Raw genomic sequence first — 17,964 nt, 5'->3', positions numbered from 1 at the left:
TTCCAGCCTTGTGCAGGTCTAAAATCTTGTCCCTGACATCCTTTGACAGCTCTTTGGTCTTGCCCATCCATGGTGGTGAGGTTTGAATGGAAGAAAGAGATTTTATGGACAGGTGTCTTTTATACACATAACAAGTTGTCATTAGGAACACCTTCTTAAATTGACAGGACTAATCTGTGTACCACATAAGCACATAGCCAGTCCAGTCTGTGGGAGCCCAAATTTTTGATGGTTGGCAGGGGAACAAATACTTATTTAACTCACTGAACTGCAACTCAATTTATAACATTTGTATCATGTGTTTTTGTCTGGATTTTTGGTTGATATTCTGTCTCTGACATTTAAAATGCACCTATGATAAAAAATCATAGATCCTTAATTTCTTGGTAAGTGGAAAAACTTGTGCTTTTTAACATTTTTAAAATGTACTTTTTAAGAAAATCTATTTCATTTCACAGCCTTGCACATCTCAGAAGGTGTAGCATACAGCTTCCTGTACAAGAGCGTGCACTATAGCCCCAAGTGTGGAGCCTCTGTTACTCAAAGCTGAGTCAGTTGGGATGGCTCTCTAAAAAGGCACAGGCTAACAGACTGAACATGCAGTTACACTCAGGTTGATTTACTAAAATCAAATAGATGGTTCACCTTGCAGGGGAAATTGCACTTTGCAGGGACATTATCCCCAGAGCTTATTGAATGAGTTGAAGCTCTACTGACTACCATCATTTAATCATGTTTGAAGGCTAAGTTCACCTGCAAAAATAATAAATTAACACATTTTTGCAGGTTAAAAATGCGCATTTATCATTTTATTTAAATAGGAGCCTGCAAAGTATTACACCCACAATCAGAAGATTGCTGGTGCAGTTTCAGGCTCCTGTACACTCTCTCTCTAGCTTTCAGCCCATACCTTTGCATGGGCTGTCAGTTTGTAAACTTTATAGAGTGTGAATAGATTATGAGCACGATGATCAGCCCATGCAGTGTGCAAGTCTGTCTGCCTCAGTGGAAGATGAGACTTGTAGTTTTTTTCATTTACAGATTCCTGTGAATAAAAGAAGTGGCTATGCAGGTGAAGCCTTGCACAGCGGCACTATTTTTAGACAGAGAGTGTAGGAAGAGGATCCCCTGCATGCTGTCATAGAGAACGGGGGATCAGGGCCGCTGGGGAAAGTTGCTGAACATTTACATGTTACACTGTAAATATGGGGGTAACATTTTTACAAAGGTAATATTATCCTTTAATAAAAAAAAATGTATTTTTTATTTTCCTTGCACATGACTGGGTATTCTTTGCAAAGTGAAATTTCACCGCATTCACTAAGCACTAAGAAATTCCCTTGCAAAGTCTAAATTCCTTTACAAAGTGAAAAGCCTATTTGCCTTTAGTAAACCAACCCCCCTATATGTCAGGACATCAGTCTGTAGTTCTCAGTAGTACAATTAGAGGGAAAAAAACTCACAACAAAAAAAAGATGCACAAAATGTTTTTTCCTGTGGCAAGCTATCAATTATTACATTTCAACATCTGCCTTGCATAACGCTTTAAAGGGGGGTTTTCATATAAATACTCCTGTTATAAATAAGATATAGTCAACAAAACTATCAGCCTGATTTGTACAACTAGGTGAGGCATATCATTTTTAACAAAGAGGGTAATTGTCAAAACTGGTTGCATCAATCTGCACATAAAGAAGACAGCCCTTTTAAAATGTCATGAATGCTGCAGTATATGCTGCAATTAACATATTTACTAGGACAATCAATTACAGCACAATTAATATGTGATTCTTAACTAATTCTATTTCTAAATTATGATGGAAATAGTTACTAACATAAGAAACGCCATGCATATAGAACTGTATTATTTCATTTTATATCTTATAGAGTTGTGATTATCAAAGTAAACATCTTGTCTATCTTATTTGAAACAAACTTCTTTCTGCTATTGTTGTACCAGTCCTCTTTAGCATTCTAAAGAAATGTCTTTGTAACATGAATATAAGCGGAGAACATTACTCACTACTCCAGTGGCAAGGCTCCAAAAATGGCTCTCTGAAAAATAATCTTTCTTGCCCTTCAGTGTTTTATTCAGGGCAGGAGGATCACCCTTGTTCTGACATTTTAGTGTGAGTAATTGGTGCTTGTAGAATTTATTGTTTCTCCCCTCCATTATTTTGGTCAAGTGCAAGCAAGGGGAAACAACATGTACATTCAATAGCTGTGTTGCATGATTTAAAAGTATTTCACATATTAACTCTGGGGACCGGGCATGAACAGCAGTTAAATATTTCCACATGCCTGCAGAGAGAATAAACGATAGCAAAAAAATAGATATTAGTAAAGCATGACCAATTGAAATGCACAGCCTATAGGAAAACCAGTAAAATATACTGTAGACGTGTAGAAAGATAAAAAAAATTGCTAACTTCAATAACATTTCTTCTGTAATGTGCTACATGCATCAATAAACTTGAATATGATTTAAAAGTAAACAGAAAAAAGCATCTGCAATCAAATGTTATCTGTAAGGTAGAAAACTGGATAACAAAAACAAGTGTCTTATTTATTGCTTTGTATTTGCGGTTGATGAACCAAGATTCAGCAGATGCCAATGGCTAATGGATAAGGATTAGAAAATCTTCCTGGGTTTGTTTGGCAGGGGGGTCAAATTCTTCCAATCTGCTCAATGTCCGAAAAACCTGGTGAAGTCTATAGGGGATACATTTTGATATTAAATTCTAGCCATTTTCAATTGCAATGAGCAATTTATCGCTAAGAATAGCAATATTCTTGGGGAGCTGGTCACTACCATGGGGGTAATTAAATTAATAAAATGAGAGAAATGCCAGTGACCAATGTATAGGGATGAAGGGGATGAACAAATCTGTTCAGGTTCTATTTGTGTGGATTGGTTGAATGCTGCTTAGCCCAAACTTAGCATTGAACTCCATTGAAGTTTCTGTGGCTGAATTTTTATTCTCAATTCTGGTAATTTTCAAGGTTAATTCAGAAGCTATTGTTGAAAAGGGCACAGGGTGCTGGAGACTGCCATGGAGTACATTTAGTAAAGCAAAATAGATTTTTCTAAATATTGTACAGTAGGGAGAGGTTCATTTTAATGTGTCTTCAAGGCAACATGAAAAAAGCAACATAGCTGTAAATTACATGCTTGGAAGATGTATGTGGTATTATGGAACAATAAGGTCTTCACAGGCAGCATCATCATATTCTAGCATCACATACTATTGATGTGTAAATCCTTTAGTTTGTCTTAAATATAGCTGCAACACCCTGATCTAATTATTTTGAACTTAAAAAAAACAACTTTAAATACAAGGCTTTCCTCATAATCACTTTTATCCCTATATACCTAATTACCCCCCCAAAAAAAAATATATATATAGTCTTCAGGTATGTGTTTAGTAGAAATTGACAATTTGAGTGGTAGAGGTGAGACATGTTTTATCTTGACATATAGTGTATTATTTGAGAGACAATAGCCACACATATTGTTCAGTGGCTGGACAGTATGTAAGCAGCTTGGCTTGGCCGCAGTATGAGAGAGGGGGAGAGAGAGGGGTAGAGGGAGAGAGAGAGAGAGATAAAGCAGTTTTATCTTTAAATAAACATTAGAGTATATTATTTAAGAAACAATAACCAAAAAATTACGTTCGGTGCCTGGACAGCATGTACGCATCTAGGGAGAGAGGCAAAAAAGGTTTAATCTTGAAATAAACATTTGAGTGTATTATTATCTTGGAGTCAATAGCCGAAACATTGTAATGTGCCTGCCTGTGCATGGTGCATCCAGCTGGATCTGTCTAATGTGGTTTTAAAACAGCTGTTAAAAGCATTGCTGAAGCAGCCACTGTGGCTGCTACTTCTCCTTATAAAAATAAGAGGATCAGAGGTAGATTAATTATGACAAAGGATCCTACCATCATCAGGAAATGTGGCAACAAGGTTCTTACATAGTCCCTCATTTTGAACTTCTTCTCGGATGGTGACAGTAGATATTTTGCCCCATATTTTTCTCCTCCTCTCCCCCATCACCCCAAACCAGGGGCGGACTGACCAGTCGAGCTGTCAGGGCTCCGGGTATGACCAGAGGTATGTGAACTGACGCAGGGAAACGCAGGCTTCAGATATGTTATAAACAATATAATTTATTAATACTAACAATACAAAACGCAGTGCAATACTAAAACATAAACACAGTGCAAACGAACCAAACCACCCACAGATAACAATACATACAATGCAAGCGTAGTCAGGCAGGCCGGGTCAATAACAATCGGGCAGGTAGGAACAGGAGGAGCAGGCAGAGAGTAGTCAGGTCATGAGCCGGGTACAGCAACTAACGGGCAGGTAGTACAGGGGGTCAGGCAGAGAATGGTAGGGGTCACAAGCCAGGGATCAAACAGGAGAAGTCAGCAGAGGTCAGGATCAGGCAGGGTCGGCAACGAGTCAGTCAGGCAGGAACAGGAACAGAAACAGGAATGCAGGTAACAAGATACAGGGCAGAGGCACATTGGGCTGGACACCGGGCAGAGGCACATCGGGCTGGACACCGGATCACCAGGCGGAGCAGCAGGCACGGGATCACCAGGCGGAGCAGCAGGCACCGGGCCACCAGGTGGGGCAGCAGGCACCGGGCCACCAGGCGGGGCAGCAGGCACCGGGCCACCAGGCGGAGCAGCAGGCACCGGGCCAACCAGGCGGAGCAGCAGGCACCGGGCCACCAGGCGGGGCAGCAGGCACCGGGCCACCAGGCGGAGCAGCAGGCACCGGGCCACCAGGCGGAGCAGCAGGCACCGAGCCACCAGGCGGAGCAGCAGGCACCGGGCCACCAGGCGGGGCAGCAGTCACCGGGCCACCAGACGGGGCAGCGGGCACCGGACCCCCAGGCGAAGGGGCGGAGGGGCGGGCGCCGGGCCCCCAGGCAGAGCGGCGGGCACCGGGCCCTCAGGCGGAGCGGCGGGCACCAGGCCCCCAGGAGGAGCGGCGGGCACAGGGCCCCCAGGCGGGGCAGCAGGCACTGGACCCCCAGGCGGAGCGGCGGGCACCGGGTCATCAGGCACCACAGCAGGCATCGGGTCACCAGGCATCAGGTCATTTGGCTCGCCAGCGGGCACCGCGTCATCTGGCAAGGCAGTGGGCACCGAGTCACCAGGCACGACAGTGGGCTCCGAGTCAACTGGCATGACCGCGGGCACTGGGTCAGACATTGGATCGTCTGGCTCGACAGCGGGCATCGGGTCACCAGGCATCAGGTCATTTGGCTCGACAGCGGGCACCGCGTCATCTGGCAAGTCAGTGGGCACCGAGTCACCAGGCACGACAGTGGGCTCTGAGTCAATTGGCACGACAGCGGGCACTGGGTCATCAGGTACCGGATCGTCTGGCTCGACAGCAGGCACCGGGTCATCTGGCGCTGGATCGTCTGGCTCGACAGCAGGCATCGGGTCACAAGGCATGACAGCGGGCACTGGGTCATCAGGCATTGGATCGTCTGGCTCGACAGCGGGCATCGGGTCACCAGGCATGACAGTCGGCACCGGGTCATCAGGTACCGGATCGTCTGGATCAACAGCGGGCACCGGGTCATCTGGGGTTGGATCGTCTGGCTCGACAGCGGGCATCGGGTCACCAGGCATGACAGCGGGCACTGGGTCATCAAGCATTGGGTCGTCTGGCTCGACAGCGGGCATCGGGTCACCAGGCATGACAGCGGGCACTGGGTCATCAGGTATTGGATCGTCTGGCTCGACAGCAGGCATCGGGTCACCAGGTATGACAGCGGGCACCGAGTCATCAGGTACCGGATCGTCTGGCTCGACAGCGGGCATCGGGTCACCAGGCATGACAGCGGGCACTGGGTCATCAGGCATTGGATCATCTGGCTCGACAGCGGGCATCGGGTCACCAGGCATGACAGCAGGCACTGGGTCATCAGGCATTGGATTGTCTGGCTCGACAGCGGGCATCGGGTCACCAGGTATGACAGCGGGCACTGGGTCATCAGGCGTGATAGGATCATCAGGCTGGGTAGAGACATCAGGCTGGGTAGAGACATCAGGCTGAAGTGCGGGTGCCGAGGCACCAGGCTGAACCACGGAAGGCAGGTTCTCAGACGGCAGGCTCACCGGTTTGGATACTGGCAGGATGGTACTGGTTGGAAAGAATTTTCGCTTTTTTCTGGTTTTAACTACTGGAGCACTGCAAGTAAACGCAGGTCTGCAAACAAATGGAGCAGCTGAGGACAGAGAAGAGCTGGAAGATGGAACAGAGGAGGGAGCAGCCGCCACAGAGGACCTCTCCACAGAGCCAAAGAAAGGATAGGTGCAGCGAGTGGGAGCAGGGGACTGGTATGTGGTAGTTAGCAGAGTATACTGGGCCGTCACTGGGGGTGCTGTCGGGAATGCAGGAAGAGTGCCTTGAGCAGAGAAATGACATTGCAAGCTGACTGAGGCTGGGTGCAACAAGTCTGACCATGTCTGCAGTATGGGTTGAACAAAGCTGAGCTTACACAAAGCCTGTCTGGTCAAAGACTGCACTGTGTTTATACAATCCCTTAATACCTGTGGTGAACATGCAGCATAATGCTCCAAGAAGCAATCCACATCATCCTCTAATAACCATACCAGGGACTCTACCTGGTCTGCACTAAATGGTGGCAAAAAGTCATTCCTGCTTTCAGGGGTACCAGATGAAGCCAACTCTACACAAACCTGAATCAAAGGTTGCACCTCAGAGAACTCTGTGCCCTGATCTACTAGAACATGAGCGATCCGTATACATTCTAGCAGTTGATCCCAGGTATACTCCCTCAGAGTCTGATAAGCATATTCTCTGTCATCAAAAACCAGCAGCGACAAATACACAACCTCATCAAGATCCATCCTTCCCAGCAATAAGCCAAGATGGCTTCCGTGTGCAGCCACTTCTGGTCAGGATTGGCCTTGGTGTATTGTCAGGGCTCCGGGTATGACCAGAGGTATATGAACTGACGCAGGGAAACGCAGACTTCAGATATGTTATAAACAATATAATTTATTAATACTAACAATACAAAACGCAGTGCAATACTAAAACATAAACACAGTGCAAACGAACCAAACCACCCACAGATAACAATACATACAATGCAAGCGTAGTCAGGCAGGCCAGGTCAATAACAATCGGGCAGGTAGGAACAGGAGGAGCAGGCAGAGAGTAGTCAGGTCACGAACTGGGTACAGCAACTAACGGGCAGGTAGGTACAGGGGGTCAGGCAGAGAATGGTCGGGGTCACAAGCCAGGGATCGAACAGGAGAAGTCAGCAGAGGTCAGGATCAGGCAGGGTCGGCAATGAGTCAGTCAGGCAGGAACAGGAACAGGAACAGAAACAGGAATGCAGGTAACAAGATACAGGGGCCCATGGAAAAACACACACCAAGGCACAGACTGCAGGTCTGGCCATCCCTTAAATACACCTGCAATCAGCCTCAGGTGTTTGGCTGACTGCAGGGTTGAGTCTCTGATTGCTGAGAGCACCCACTGGCCAGCCCTGGTACTGCAGCCCACAAGGCAGGTGAGTCCCACCATTATTGGCAAGTCCATTCCTGACACGAGCACTCGGGCACTGCCTGAGGGCCCGGGGTCAGTAGGGGGCCCCATGAAATGCCCCTGTTACCTTTTTATAGGCTTTTTTGGGTGCGCTTTGAGTGTGGGCAAAGACACAGGGGCCCCATGATCCCCTATTGCCCGGGGGCCCCATGAGTTGTCAGTGCGCCCCTGCCCCAAACTTCTTCCTTCTTGTATTTCTCCTCTGCCTCTTGCTGCCTTTGCCTCACAGGGATGGAGGCAATAGAAAAAAAATATCCTACTGGCCCTAAGACTGCACCATGCCCTTCCCTTCCTCCTGCTGTACCTGCAGTGCCTGGTCTATTGGGCCATGGAGTGTTTGCTCCAGAAAAAACACAAGGGATTGAATCACTGACCACCACCATGTCACTTGCCACAATTTTGGTTACCTGTTCGAAAAGGTGCCAAAATTCGGCAAGCATTCATAATCACAAATCACTGATGCAGTAAAAAGAACCCTAGTTCTCCAGAGCCTGTCTACATATTGTGATTGAATATGTACCCATTGATGGAATGCTGCTGCTGATGCAGCCTCTGCGACATGGCCAGTTTTGGGTTCCAGCACATGAGCGTATCACAAATCAGGAGGTGGCAGGCAGCTTTTGATTGTTCTGTATTTATGCACAATTAAAAAAATGTTGGCGAGCTGCCAGAAGTTCTGGTCCATTGTGGCTCCTGTCCCCAAGACAAACTATCTTCAACTCAACATTTAGACTATGACATTTATTTAGACTAGACATTTATTTAGACTAGACTAGACATTTATTTAGACTAGGATATTGCATAGGTAATGGGGTTCTTGGGGTAACATCTGGTTCCAGGAGTTGAAGACTATAGGCAATGAGGAAGAGGGAGTACAGATGACTGCTCTCTCTCCATAAGATGAGACATATGATGGCACCACTAGCTCCAGCAGTGTGGCCCATCTTGTAACCTTTCCAGCCACCAGAAGATGGACCCAGTGTTCTGTTAAAGGTTTGTAGCGTACCTGCCCATGCCCCTGCTTTCTGCACCATGTACCTGTTAGGATGACTGCTCACTCCATTCCTCTGCAACCTGCCCCTGCTCCTGGACAAAATCCTTCCTTGCTGCTGCTCTGTATCTCATAAGTTTCCTCCTCTCCAAACAGAAGCACCCATGGAAGGTCTGCCACCTTATCATCTATCCCCTCTTTATTCTTGAAAATCACTTGGCGGTAAAAAGAGGAATAAGAAGAGGAAGTCTTTGTCAGCGACAAAACTACCTCCTCTGTGTGCTGTGGCTGTATAGCATGGCCATTCTGAGACAGGGAAGACAGAAAAGCCCTGCATTTATATGATGTAGCCTGAGCATTGCTTTGTTCTGCAGATCCTGCTAGCCCCATACTGGGTTTCATGTGCAGAACCTCTGCCTTTCCCTGTCAGTGTTGCTACTTATTCAAGAAGCTTATTCATTTCTAATAAGAACATATCACAGCATTTATAGCAAATAAAATTGTCCAAGCACATTTGTGAAACCACCCTCTTTTAATTATACAGTCTAATCACCATAGTGCCATAAAGTCTGGGGTGGTAATTATTAAAAAATGATGTACCGTATTTGCCGGCGTATAAGACGACTGGGCGTATAAGACGACCCCCCTACTTTTCCTGCTAAAATGTAGTGTTTGGGCTATACTCGCCGTATAAGACTACCCCTCTTCCAGTGCACACCAGTGGGAGGAATAGTGCCCCATCATCGGTGTCAGTGGGAGGAATAGTGCCCCATCATTGGTATCAGTGGGGGGAATAGTGTCCCATCATTAGTATCAGTGGGGGGAATGGTGCCCCATCATTGGTGTCAGTAGGAGGAATAGTGTCCCAACATTGGTGTCAGTGGGAGGAATGGTGTCCCATCATTGGTGTCAGTGGGGGGTGGAATAGTGCCCCATCGTTGGTGTCAGTGGGGGGTGGAATAGTGCCCCATCATTGGTGTCAGTGGGGGTGGAATAGTGCCCCATCGTTGGTGTTAGTGGGGGGTGGAATAGTGCCCCATCGTTGGTGTCAGTGGTGGGGGGAATAGTGCCCCATCGTTGGTGTCAGTGGGGGGGAGGAATAGTGCCCCATCATTGGTGTCAGTGGGGGGGGGAATAGTGCCCCATCGTTGGTGTCAGTGGGGGGGAGGAATAGTGCCCCATCGTTGGTGTCAGTGGGAGGAATAGTGCCCCATCATAGGTATCAGCGGGAGGAATAGTGCCCCATCATTGGTATCAGTGGGAGGAATAGTGCCCCATCATTGGTATCAGTGACACCAATGATGGGGCACTATTCCTCCCACTGACACTTGCTGACTCTGTTCTCGTATGGTGCTGCTGCAGCCAGCATATGTGGTTGCAGCAGCACCTCTACACTGACCACTTACCTGCTGGTCCTGCACTCGATTTTCGTGCGGCCGCTCGGCTCCACCCTCTCGCCGGTGATTGGCCGCCTGTGTGCCTTTCCTGAGCTACAGTTCTGGCGGCCAATCGCTGGTGAGGAGGCGGAGCCGAGCAGCCGCGCGAACATCCAGTGGCCGAACTGAAGGCGCAGCCGCGCTTCCTGGACCGGATCGTCGTGGGACCGGAACCAGGTAAGAAATAGCCCCTGCCCACCCCTGTACTTAGTGTCCCTTCCGTTAGGGGAAGGGGGGGGGGCGGCGGCGGCACCGCGCCGCCCCCCTTAAAAGTGTCATGTCATGTTATACCGGCGTATAAGACGACCCCCGACTTTTGAGAAGATTTTTAAGGGGTAAAAAGTCGTCTTATACGCCGGCAAATACGGTAGTTGAAGGTGTGAATTGTTGTTGGATAGGGGGTTAGAGATGATCAAGTGGCAATATATTTGGGTGACATATGATGATAAAGGCTCTCACACCTGTTGCCTAAATATTGTATATAAGTACCCCTTTTGCACCCACGTAGTCATTGACAGGTTGCTACTGTTTAGAGGACCTTATTGCTATAATGTAATGGGTGTACTTAACCAGTGGTTGTTAAATATATTATTATAAATATATTATGCTGGTGGTTGCACTGCATAAATAATATTTCTGTATGTGGCTGTGACAGCAAAGGGAGCAATTGGTGGGTCTCTGTGTCTTATGGACACAAATAACTGAGCTTGGAAGCGAGCGTATAGCAGTGCCCCCATAACAAGCAGCTTGCTATTTGGGGGCAGGGGTCAAGAAGGAGGAGCCAGGAGCACCAGCATGAACCCAAAAATAAGAGGATCGAGGCTTTTCTGTGCAAAGCCACTGAGCAGAGCAGGTAAGTATAACATTTTTGTTATTTAAAAAAAAAAAAGCATAATCTTTAATACCACTTTAAATTTGTTGGTCTGTAGAAATCAGCTCGACATACATAAACAATCTTGTCTATTAATGTCTCAAAACTGCTTTTCTATATAGATAAATATGCAAGCTACACAATGGTTGTATTTAGCTACACCTTCTTACAACACAAGCAAATGAACCAGTCGTAAAAAAAAATCAATGCACTCCATGTGTGACTTACAATACTGTATATGTTGTGTTCAAAGCCATTAGGCATTTAGACAAAGTCTTCATTGTAGCTGATCTATTTGTCCTAAATTGCTAATCTACAATCTCTTCATTTAATGCAGTAAATATAACGGAGTAAGCATGCAATATATAAACCTCACTTTTTTGGAATGTAAACACTGTAATAACAGCAATTCAAACTACATGCTCACTGAAAATGTACAATACTTTTAATATAGACATATAGTATTCATTTGACATAGGTAGGGCCGTGGATAAGGGGGTACCACTTGTCCTTCTGTATGCGACCCAGGCCAGCATGCGGGCCCAAGCAACCAGGTGAATTAGATGTGGGCTGGGAGGGTGATCAGCACGGCGGGGGGGGGGGGAATTACTGGAACCATTCCCCTGCATGGCTCTTTTTGCCACAACTTGAAGCTGGCTTCTTCTATTCTCCCTTTTTTTTGGCTTTCAGCTTCTGCAGAGAGAGGGATCATTTCCAGTAATTTCTTCCCCACCAAACGCATTGCCCTCCCTGTGCACCATATGTTCCCCCTGCTGCCCAGGCTCCACTGTGTGCCCCCCACCCTCACAGTGCTTCCCTCCTCTCCTTCTGACCAGCAGCTGCAAGCACACAATAGGATACTTCAGGGATGGAGAGTGGCTGGAAGGGTCCAGTAAATATGTCACATTTTTCAGCCCCTTTCTTTCCTGAATGAACTCAATGAGTGATTGGTAGAGGTCACTCACTGTGTTCATTCATAATTGAAGCATAGTAAATTTTGTTTTCTTTGGGGTCCCTTTCAGGTTGGCTGTATGGGGCCCCATGGTTTCTAACAGCAGCCCCGGACATAGGACATATAAGACTGGTTTTATTTATGTAATTTAACATAAAACAGATTACTCTGATCTTAAAACAATTCCTGTGTACCATGTAGCAATTGTAATGTGTCCTAAAAGTTGTTCTTCATACATTAGAATGTATCCCTTTAGTTGAATAAATATTTATTAGCTCACATTTACCAGAGAAAGAAGAAACAGAAAAAAAATCAGCTTTTAATATTCGCCAATGCGTGTAAATTAAAGCTTAAAAAAATTGCAGAATAAATTAATGGAATGCCTGAAGCACATTCTCCACTTTCATGCAACTTGCTTAAAAGTAAGTATGCTGAAACAGTCAGCAAGATAGTACTCTTGACATAGACTATTACAAGGAAGGACATGTGGCAAAGGTAGATGGCTCATAAATGAGCCGCATAGATAGTTCAGACAGCACAGATTCATAATTCAGGGTCCAGTGAACACAGACAAAACAAGACAGCCAGAACAAACTAAAATCAGCAACAGGGGACAGAAAAATGCAATGGTATTCAGGAATGCAGAGAAGGCTCAAACTCTCCAAGCACAGAACTGTCAGACAAGATTCTTTTTAGTGAATGCCCAGGTGGTGGTAAAAAAAATATATGCATTTTCATGTGCACATAGATCCCCAGGTTCATACAAATAAACAGTGATACAAAAACCTGAACGGATGCCTTGGAGTGCCTGTGCTCATTGTAGCATTATTGGATATCAATATACTTTGTTCGTTTTGCATCCTATTAATAGCTAGCTGGCTATGCAATTCTATCTGTATTTGATAAATATAAATTGAACTGGGCTATATGCTGAAGTGTAAGAAAAATATATAATAAATATTTAATAAGTATGTAAATAGAAAGAAGCCCAAAGTGACATAAGCCAAAGGCAAAAAAAACAAGTCTTACTAACTGAAGCTGTGACATTCTCCGGCATTGCAAATCAAGTCAACTCATTTTAAAGCAATTTAAATAGAGATGACAAATACAAGAATAAGCTATTACTAAATGGTTAGAACATTGCTGTAAACAACTGAACAACTTGAAGGCACAGTGAAAGAATATGTAACTGAAATGAAGGATGACATAAATTTAGCGACCTTAAAGGACGATGGAATTGAAAGATGGCAAGGATGGCTGCCTTTTCTGTGTGCAGGTGACAGTTGATGACATCTCTTCATCTCCTGTCTCTACATCCTCCCCTGTTGCTGACAGTTCATCCTCTCCAGTCCATTTCCTATACTGCATTGTGACTCTTCAGGGGACTGGAGACCAGTGTGATAAACTTTTAACACTGACAGTGTCAATATAATGAACATATCTTGAAGATGGTTAAATATTTGTGAGGCTAAAGCTGTTCATTAACCCCACCAGGTCTGTGAGTAATACACACTATAATTTGGGATCAAAAGTTTCATAGTGTTACCCTCTGGCAATGTGGAGTATTTTTATAATACCTTTGTATATAAAAGTTCATTTTACACTGTTTTAGGACTTTTTATTTTGGTAAAATAGTGAAACTAATATTGTTTTGAACTGTATGCAAAATACAATGGAAATATTTAGAGTAGCGACTGTTCAGTTAGTAAGTGTATGTTCACTTAGCAAGGTAAATAAGGTTACGCGCTGAAGCACTGAATACCCAATCAAGTGCAAGGGAAATGATAAAAAACAGGATTATTTACTTAAACAGGATTTGATTATTAAAGAGAACACAACCTCCTTTTATCCAGTAAGCTTAAACTACATTTACATTGGAAGGAAAAAATTTAAGTGAACAGATGTAGTGACTACAGGGGCTGATGAAGTCACGAAGTGGGCGTGACGCAACGCGTCGGTACGTGGGGAGGAGCTTCCGGTAATTGTGGTGACGTCATTTCCGGCGTGGGGGCCATATTGGAACACCCTGTGTATTACCCATGCAGTACACCCATAGCATGTGGTAGGAGGCTGGAAGATTCATCGTTTTGTGAGTGGAAATCTACTTTTTATACCTATTACCAATAAAATTACTGGTTGCACTATGGAGGGTCTCTGCTTGTGTCTTACTATGACCCTGGGAGGAGATGGCTGCTAAACTGGTGGACGCTGGAGGAGGAAGATATTTTCTAGAGAGTGATCCATACTGATAGGATCGTGTGATCCTAAAAGCGTGCTGGCCCCTTGGGGTCTAAGGAAGGAGGTGAGGGGGCATTTTGGCTGTTAAGGATTGTCACGTGTGAATCACGTACACTGCACATAATTTTGCATGAAGAGTGGAGTGTGAAGTTCATCATTCAACACAGCATCATCAGTATTATTATTATTAACTTTGGACTTTTCTCGTATTTGAACTATCGTTCATTCCTTTGTGCACTTTTTGTGTGGCACTGTTTATTATTAGTATATATGTTATTATATTATATATTACTTTATTTTCACGTTTTTGCACGGGATATTCCCCATGAGGGAATACATGCATGACACTGTATATGTATTGAGTATCTTGGATTTATTTTGGGGATTGAGTATATATTGTATTACGGTTCTATTAGATACTAATTAGCGCTGCACTCATAATTTTTGCACAGACATTACATTATAGTCATTTAGACATAGGGGCCAGCCTCTTTTTATGTTTGTCTGCAATAATCTAAATGTTTGGACTCTATAGAATCTACGAGTAGTCATAAAAGATGTTAGTATTTTTATATAAATTTTCAAGTAATTGTTGAATGCTAAAATTACCATGTAATAGAGTTTTGCATATGGATTAACCATAATACATGTGAACCAAAAAATAAAAATAATTTTTATTAAGACATCTGATTAATCAAATTTCTCACTGTGCTCACTGAATATGATAAACCTTTAAATTTGTATTTGAAAGCAATAGTAATAGAAATTGAAATACTTTCCATTTTCTAGTGCTTTTGAGGTTTATGGGAAAATTATTTTGTCTCTCCACTCATTCTGCAATTCTTCCCTGTTGGAAAAAAATGGACCATGCAAAGTTTTTTTTTTGCCCTCTTGTGAAAGTTGATTTTTTTTTCTTTTTTCTGCTACTTAGCATTATTAATTATTAGTGTCACTGTTTTCTATTTTGCAGGATTATAATGATGAAATTCGGCAAGAACAATTAAGAGAGCTTTCTTATTTAAATGGTTCTGAAGACTCCAGTAAAAGTAAAGTAACAAGAAGTAGAGGAATAAGATTAGTTCCTACTATAACTGTCAGGTAAATGTCTTATTCATTGTAAGAAATGTTCAGTTATCTTACTTTCACTATTGCACCTGTAAGACTTACAGTAACTGGCTGAAAAGACAGCTAGTGGGGAAATTTGACATTTTTATATGGTACAGTAAATTCCAGCTGTTGGATGATTGTTGACAAATTTGGTTTCATTCAATGCCTTCCTTAAGCTGGAAGTGACAGACCTGTAATATGCTATCTGGCCACTGTCAGGAGCTGACAGTATAATCATGAATGTGAGTGTCACGTACCTAATTGGGTACTGAAATTACGAGGTCGGCCTCACTTGTGTCACTAGCCCTGACCCCACTGGAAGTGGAACAGAGGGTGTCTAGGGACCAGGGGGACAAGAGTGCCAGCAGATGTTGTTTGAAGCACTTGCAGTTGGAGTCTTTAAAAGACTGCTGGACCACCGATTCAGGAACAGTAGCGATATGCAGGGCTGGTATGGTAGATCGCCAGGCGTGCACCAGAGCAAGGCAGGAAACTGGGATGAGAGACAGGAGCAATGTCATAGGAATAGCCGGGGTCATCAACGGGCGGACAGTGAGGTACCAAATTATAAGCAAGCCAAAGTCAGGAGCAGAGCCGAAGTCAGGAACAAGTATCAAGCAGGAGAGTAAACAAGAGTCAGGTCAGGAACAAGCCAGGTCAGAAACAAGGAAATCACACAGGAACGAGCAGGAAATGGGGAACAGCTGAAGACCAGTCAGCACTCTGCACAGGCACAGGCACCTTTTAAATAGTCCGTCTGGCGCCAATCTTCGCCGTTCATGTGCGAGATCGTGCATTTCTGTGCGCATGCACACGTCTATTCACCAGCCGTCTCACGGGAATTCCCTGACAGTGAGTGACCTGATCCCCCAACACACTGATGCTTAGCTCTAATTTTAATTTATTTTACAATCTATAGATCCCAACTCACCACTTCCTACAGCCAAAGCCAATTCACACACCCATTTAGACAGCAACAATCACAATTATTGAAAGTATTTCCACCAGTGTGACATTTTACATGTGTTTCCTGATGCTCTGCAGTGAGAGTTACTGCAGTATTTCAGTTTTTGTCCTCTGTTTTCCAATCTCATTGAAATGCAGTGCAATTCACCCTTTTGCTAGACTAGAGTATGCCAGAAGTGGCTTCCAAGCTTTTTCCTAATGCTAAAACCAGTTAAAGAAAAGCCAGATTTCCCATGACATATGGTGGCCCCCTGGGCTTACTTATTATAGATACTTTACATTATTATTATTATTATACAGTATTTATAAAGCGCCAATAGTTCGCTCAGCGCTGTACATTACAAAGGGGGACAGAACATGTGACAGAACAATACCAATACAATACAAAACATGAGGGGATTGAGGGCCCTGCTCTTTCGAGCTTACAATCTAGGAGGGAGGGGATGGTGGCACAGGAGGAGATAGCTGTGGGGGATGGAGTGGTAGGAAGAGTGGAGGAGGTTGGCAAGTTAGCAGGGGGTGGGGTAGGCTTCCCTGAAGAGATGGGTTTGCAGGGTGCGCCTAAAGGAGAGGAGAGTAGGTGATAATCTGATGGGTTGGGGCAGGGAGTTCCAGAGGATGGGTGACACCCTGGAGAAGTCCTGGAGGCGGGCATGGGAGGAGGAGACCAGGGAACTAGAGAGAAGGAGGTCTTGTGAGGAGCGGAGTGTGATTCGGGCTGAGACCAAGGGGGTGAGGTGGTGGGCTGAGAGATAGATTTGTGTGTCGTCGGCATAGAGGTGGTAGTTGAAGCCGTGAGAGTGTATGAGTTGGCCAAGGGAGGAGGTATAGATGGAGAAGAGAAGGGGCCCGAGGACAGAGCCTTGAGGGATCCCAACAGAGAGAGGGAGTGAGGGGGAGGTGGTAGCATTATAGGTAACGCTGAAGGAGCGTTGTGACAGGTAGGATGAGAGCCAGGAGAGAGCAGAATCTCTGAGGCCGAGGGAGTGTAGTTTTTTGAGAAGGAGGGGGTGGTCGACTGTGTCGAGGGCCGCAGAGAGGTCAAGGAGTAGGAGCACTGAATAGTGGCCATTAGCTTTGGCGGTTAGCAAGTCGTTGGAGAGTTTGAGTAAGGCAGTTTCGGTGGAGTGTAGGGGACGGAAGCCGGACTGTAGGGGATCAAGGAGGTTGTTGTCGTTGAGGTGAGAGCATAGGCGGGTGTAAACTAGGCGCTCGAGGAGTTTAGATGTAAATGGGAGCAGGGAGATGGGTCTGAGGTTGTTCGGGTCATTGGGGTCCAGGGAGGGCTTTTTAAGTATGGGGGTGATGTGTGTATGTTTCAGAAGGGAGGGGAAAGTGCCGGAGGAGAGGGAGAGATTGAAGATGTGGGTGAGGGAGCGTAGGATGGAGGGGGAAGGAGGTCGTAGGAGTTGTGAGGGGAAGGGTCGAGGGGGCAGGTGGTGAGGCGGGCATCAGAGAGGATCTTGGAGACTTCCTCGATGGTAGTAAGGTCGAAGGTGCGGAGTGTTGGGGGAGCTTCAGTATGAGGAATGTAGGGTGGGGTGGAAGAGGAGGTCAGAGCAGTGGTGGGGCCGTGGGAGAGGGGTGATAAGGGGTAGCTGAGTGAGGGTGAAGGGGGTTGGAGAGAGTTTGAGCAGCGACAAAGTCCCTGCGGGTTATGTAGAGGAGGAGGGGGGATAAGGGGGTAGCTGTGTGAGAGGGGACGGGTTGAGAGGGTGTGTGAGTTGCGGCAATGTCCTTGCGAATTGTGTCAATCTTGTTTTTGAAGTGATTGGCAATCTCAAGGGCAGTG

The 17,964-nt window shown here is 45.3% G+C and overlaps 1 protein-coding gene across 5 annotated transcripts in view; it reads left to right on the top strand.

Annotated features, from left to right (window-relative positions):
* The window catches only part of KHDRBS2 (KH RNA binding domain containing, signal transduction associated 2), a 457,209-nt gene that overhangs the window by 244,477 nt on the left and 194,768 nt on the right, over positions 1-17,964 (top strand). For all 5 annotated transcript variants that reach the window (XR_016313303.1, XR_016313304.1, XR_016313305.1 and 2 more), the window contains exon 5: positions 15,070-15,197. Coding sequence is in view for 1 of the 5 variants with exons in the window: in XM_089681314.1 (XP_089537440.1) it covers positions 15,070-15,197 (128 nt within the window). In the remaining 4 variants the exon portion in view is untranslated. The remainder of the gene's footprint in view (positions 1-15,069; positions 15,198-17,964) is intronic.

The sequence above is a fragment of the Staurois parvus genome, unplaced genomic scaffold, assembly GCF_062004578.1.
Source record: "Staurois parvus isolate SC_StPar_1 unplaced genomic scaffold, SC_StPar_1.0 ptg000264l, whole genome shotgun sequence".
In the NCBI taxonomy this organism is placed as follows: Eukaryota; Metazoa; Chordata; class Amphibia; order Anura; family Ranidae; genus Staurois; species Staurois parvus.
This window is presented reverse-complemented; position numbering and strand designations above follow the sequence as displayed.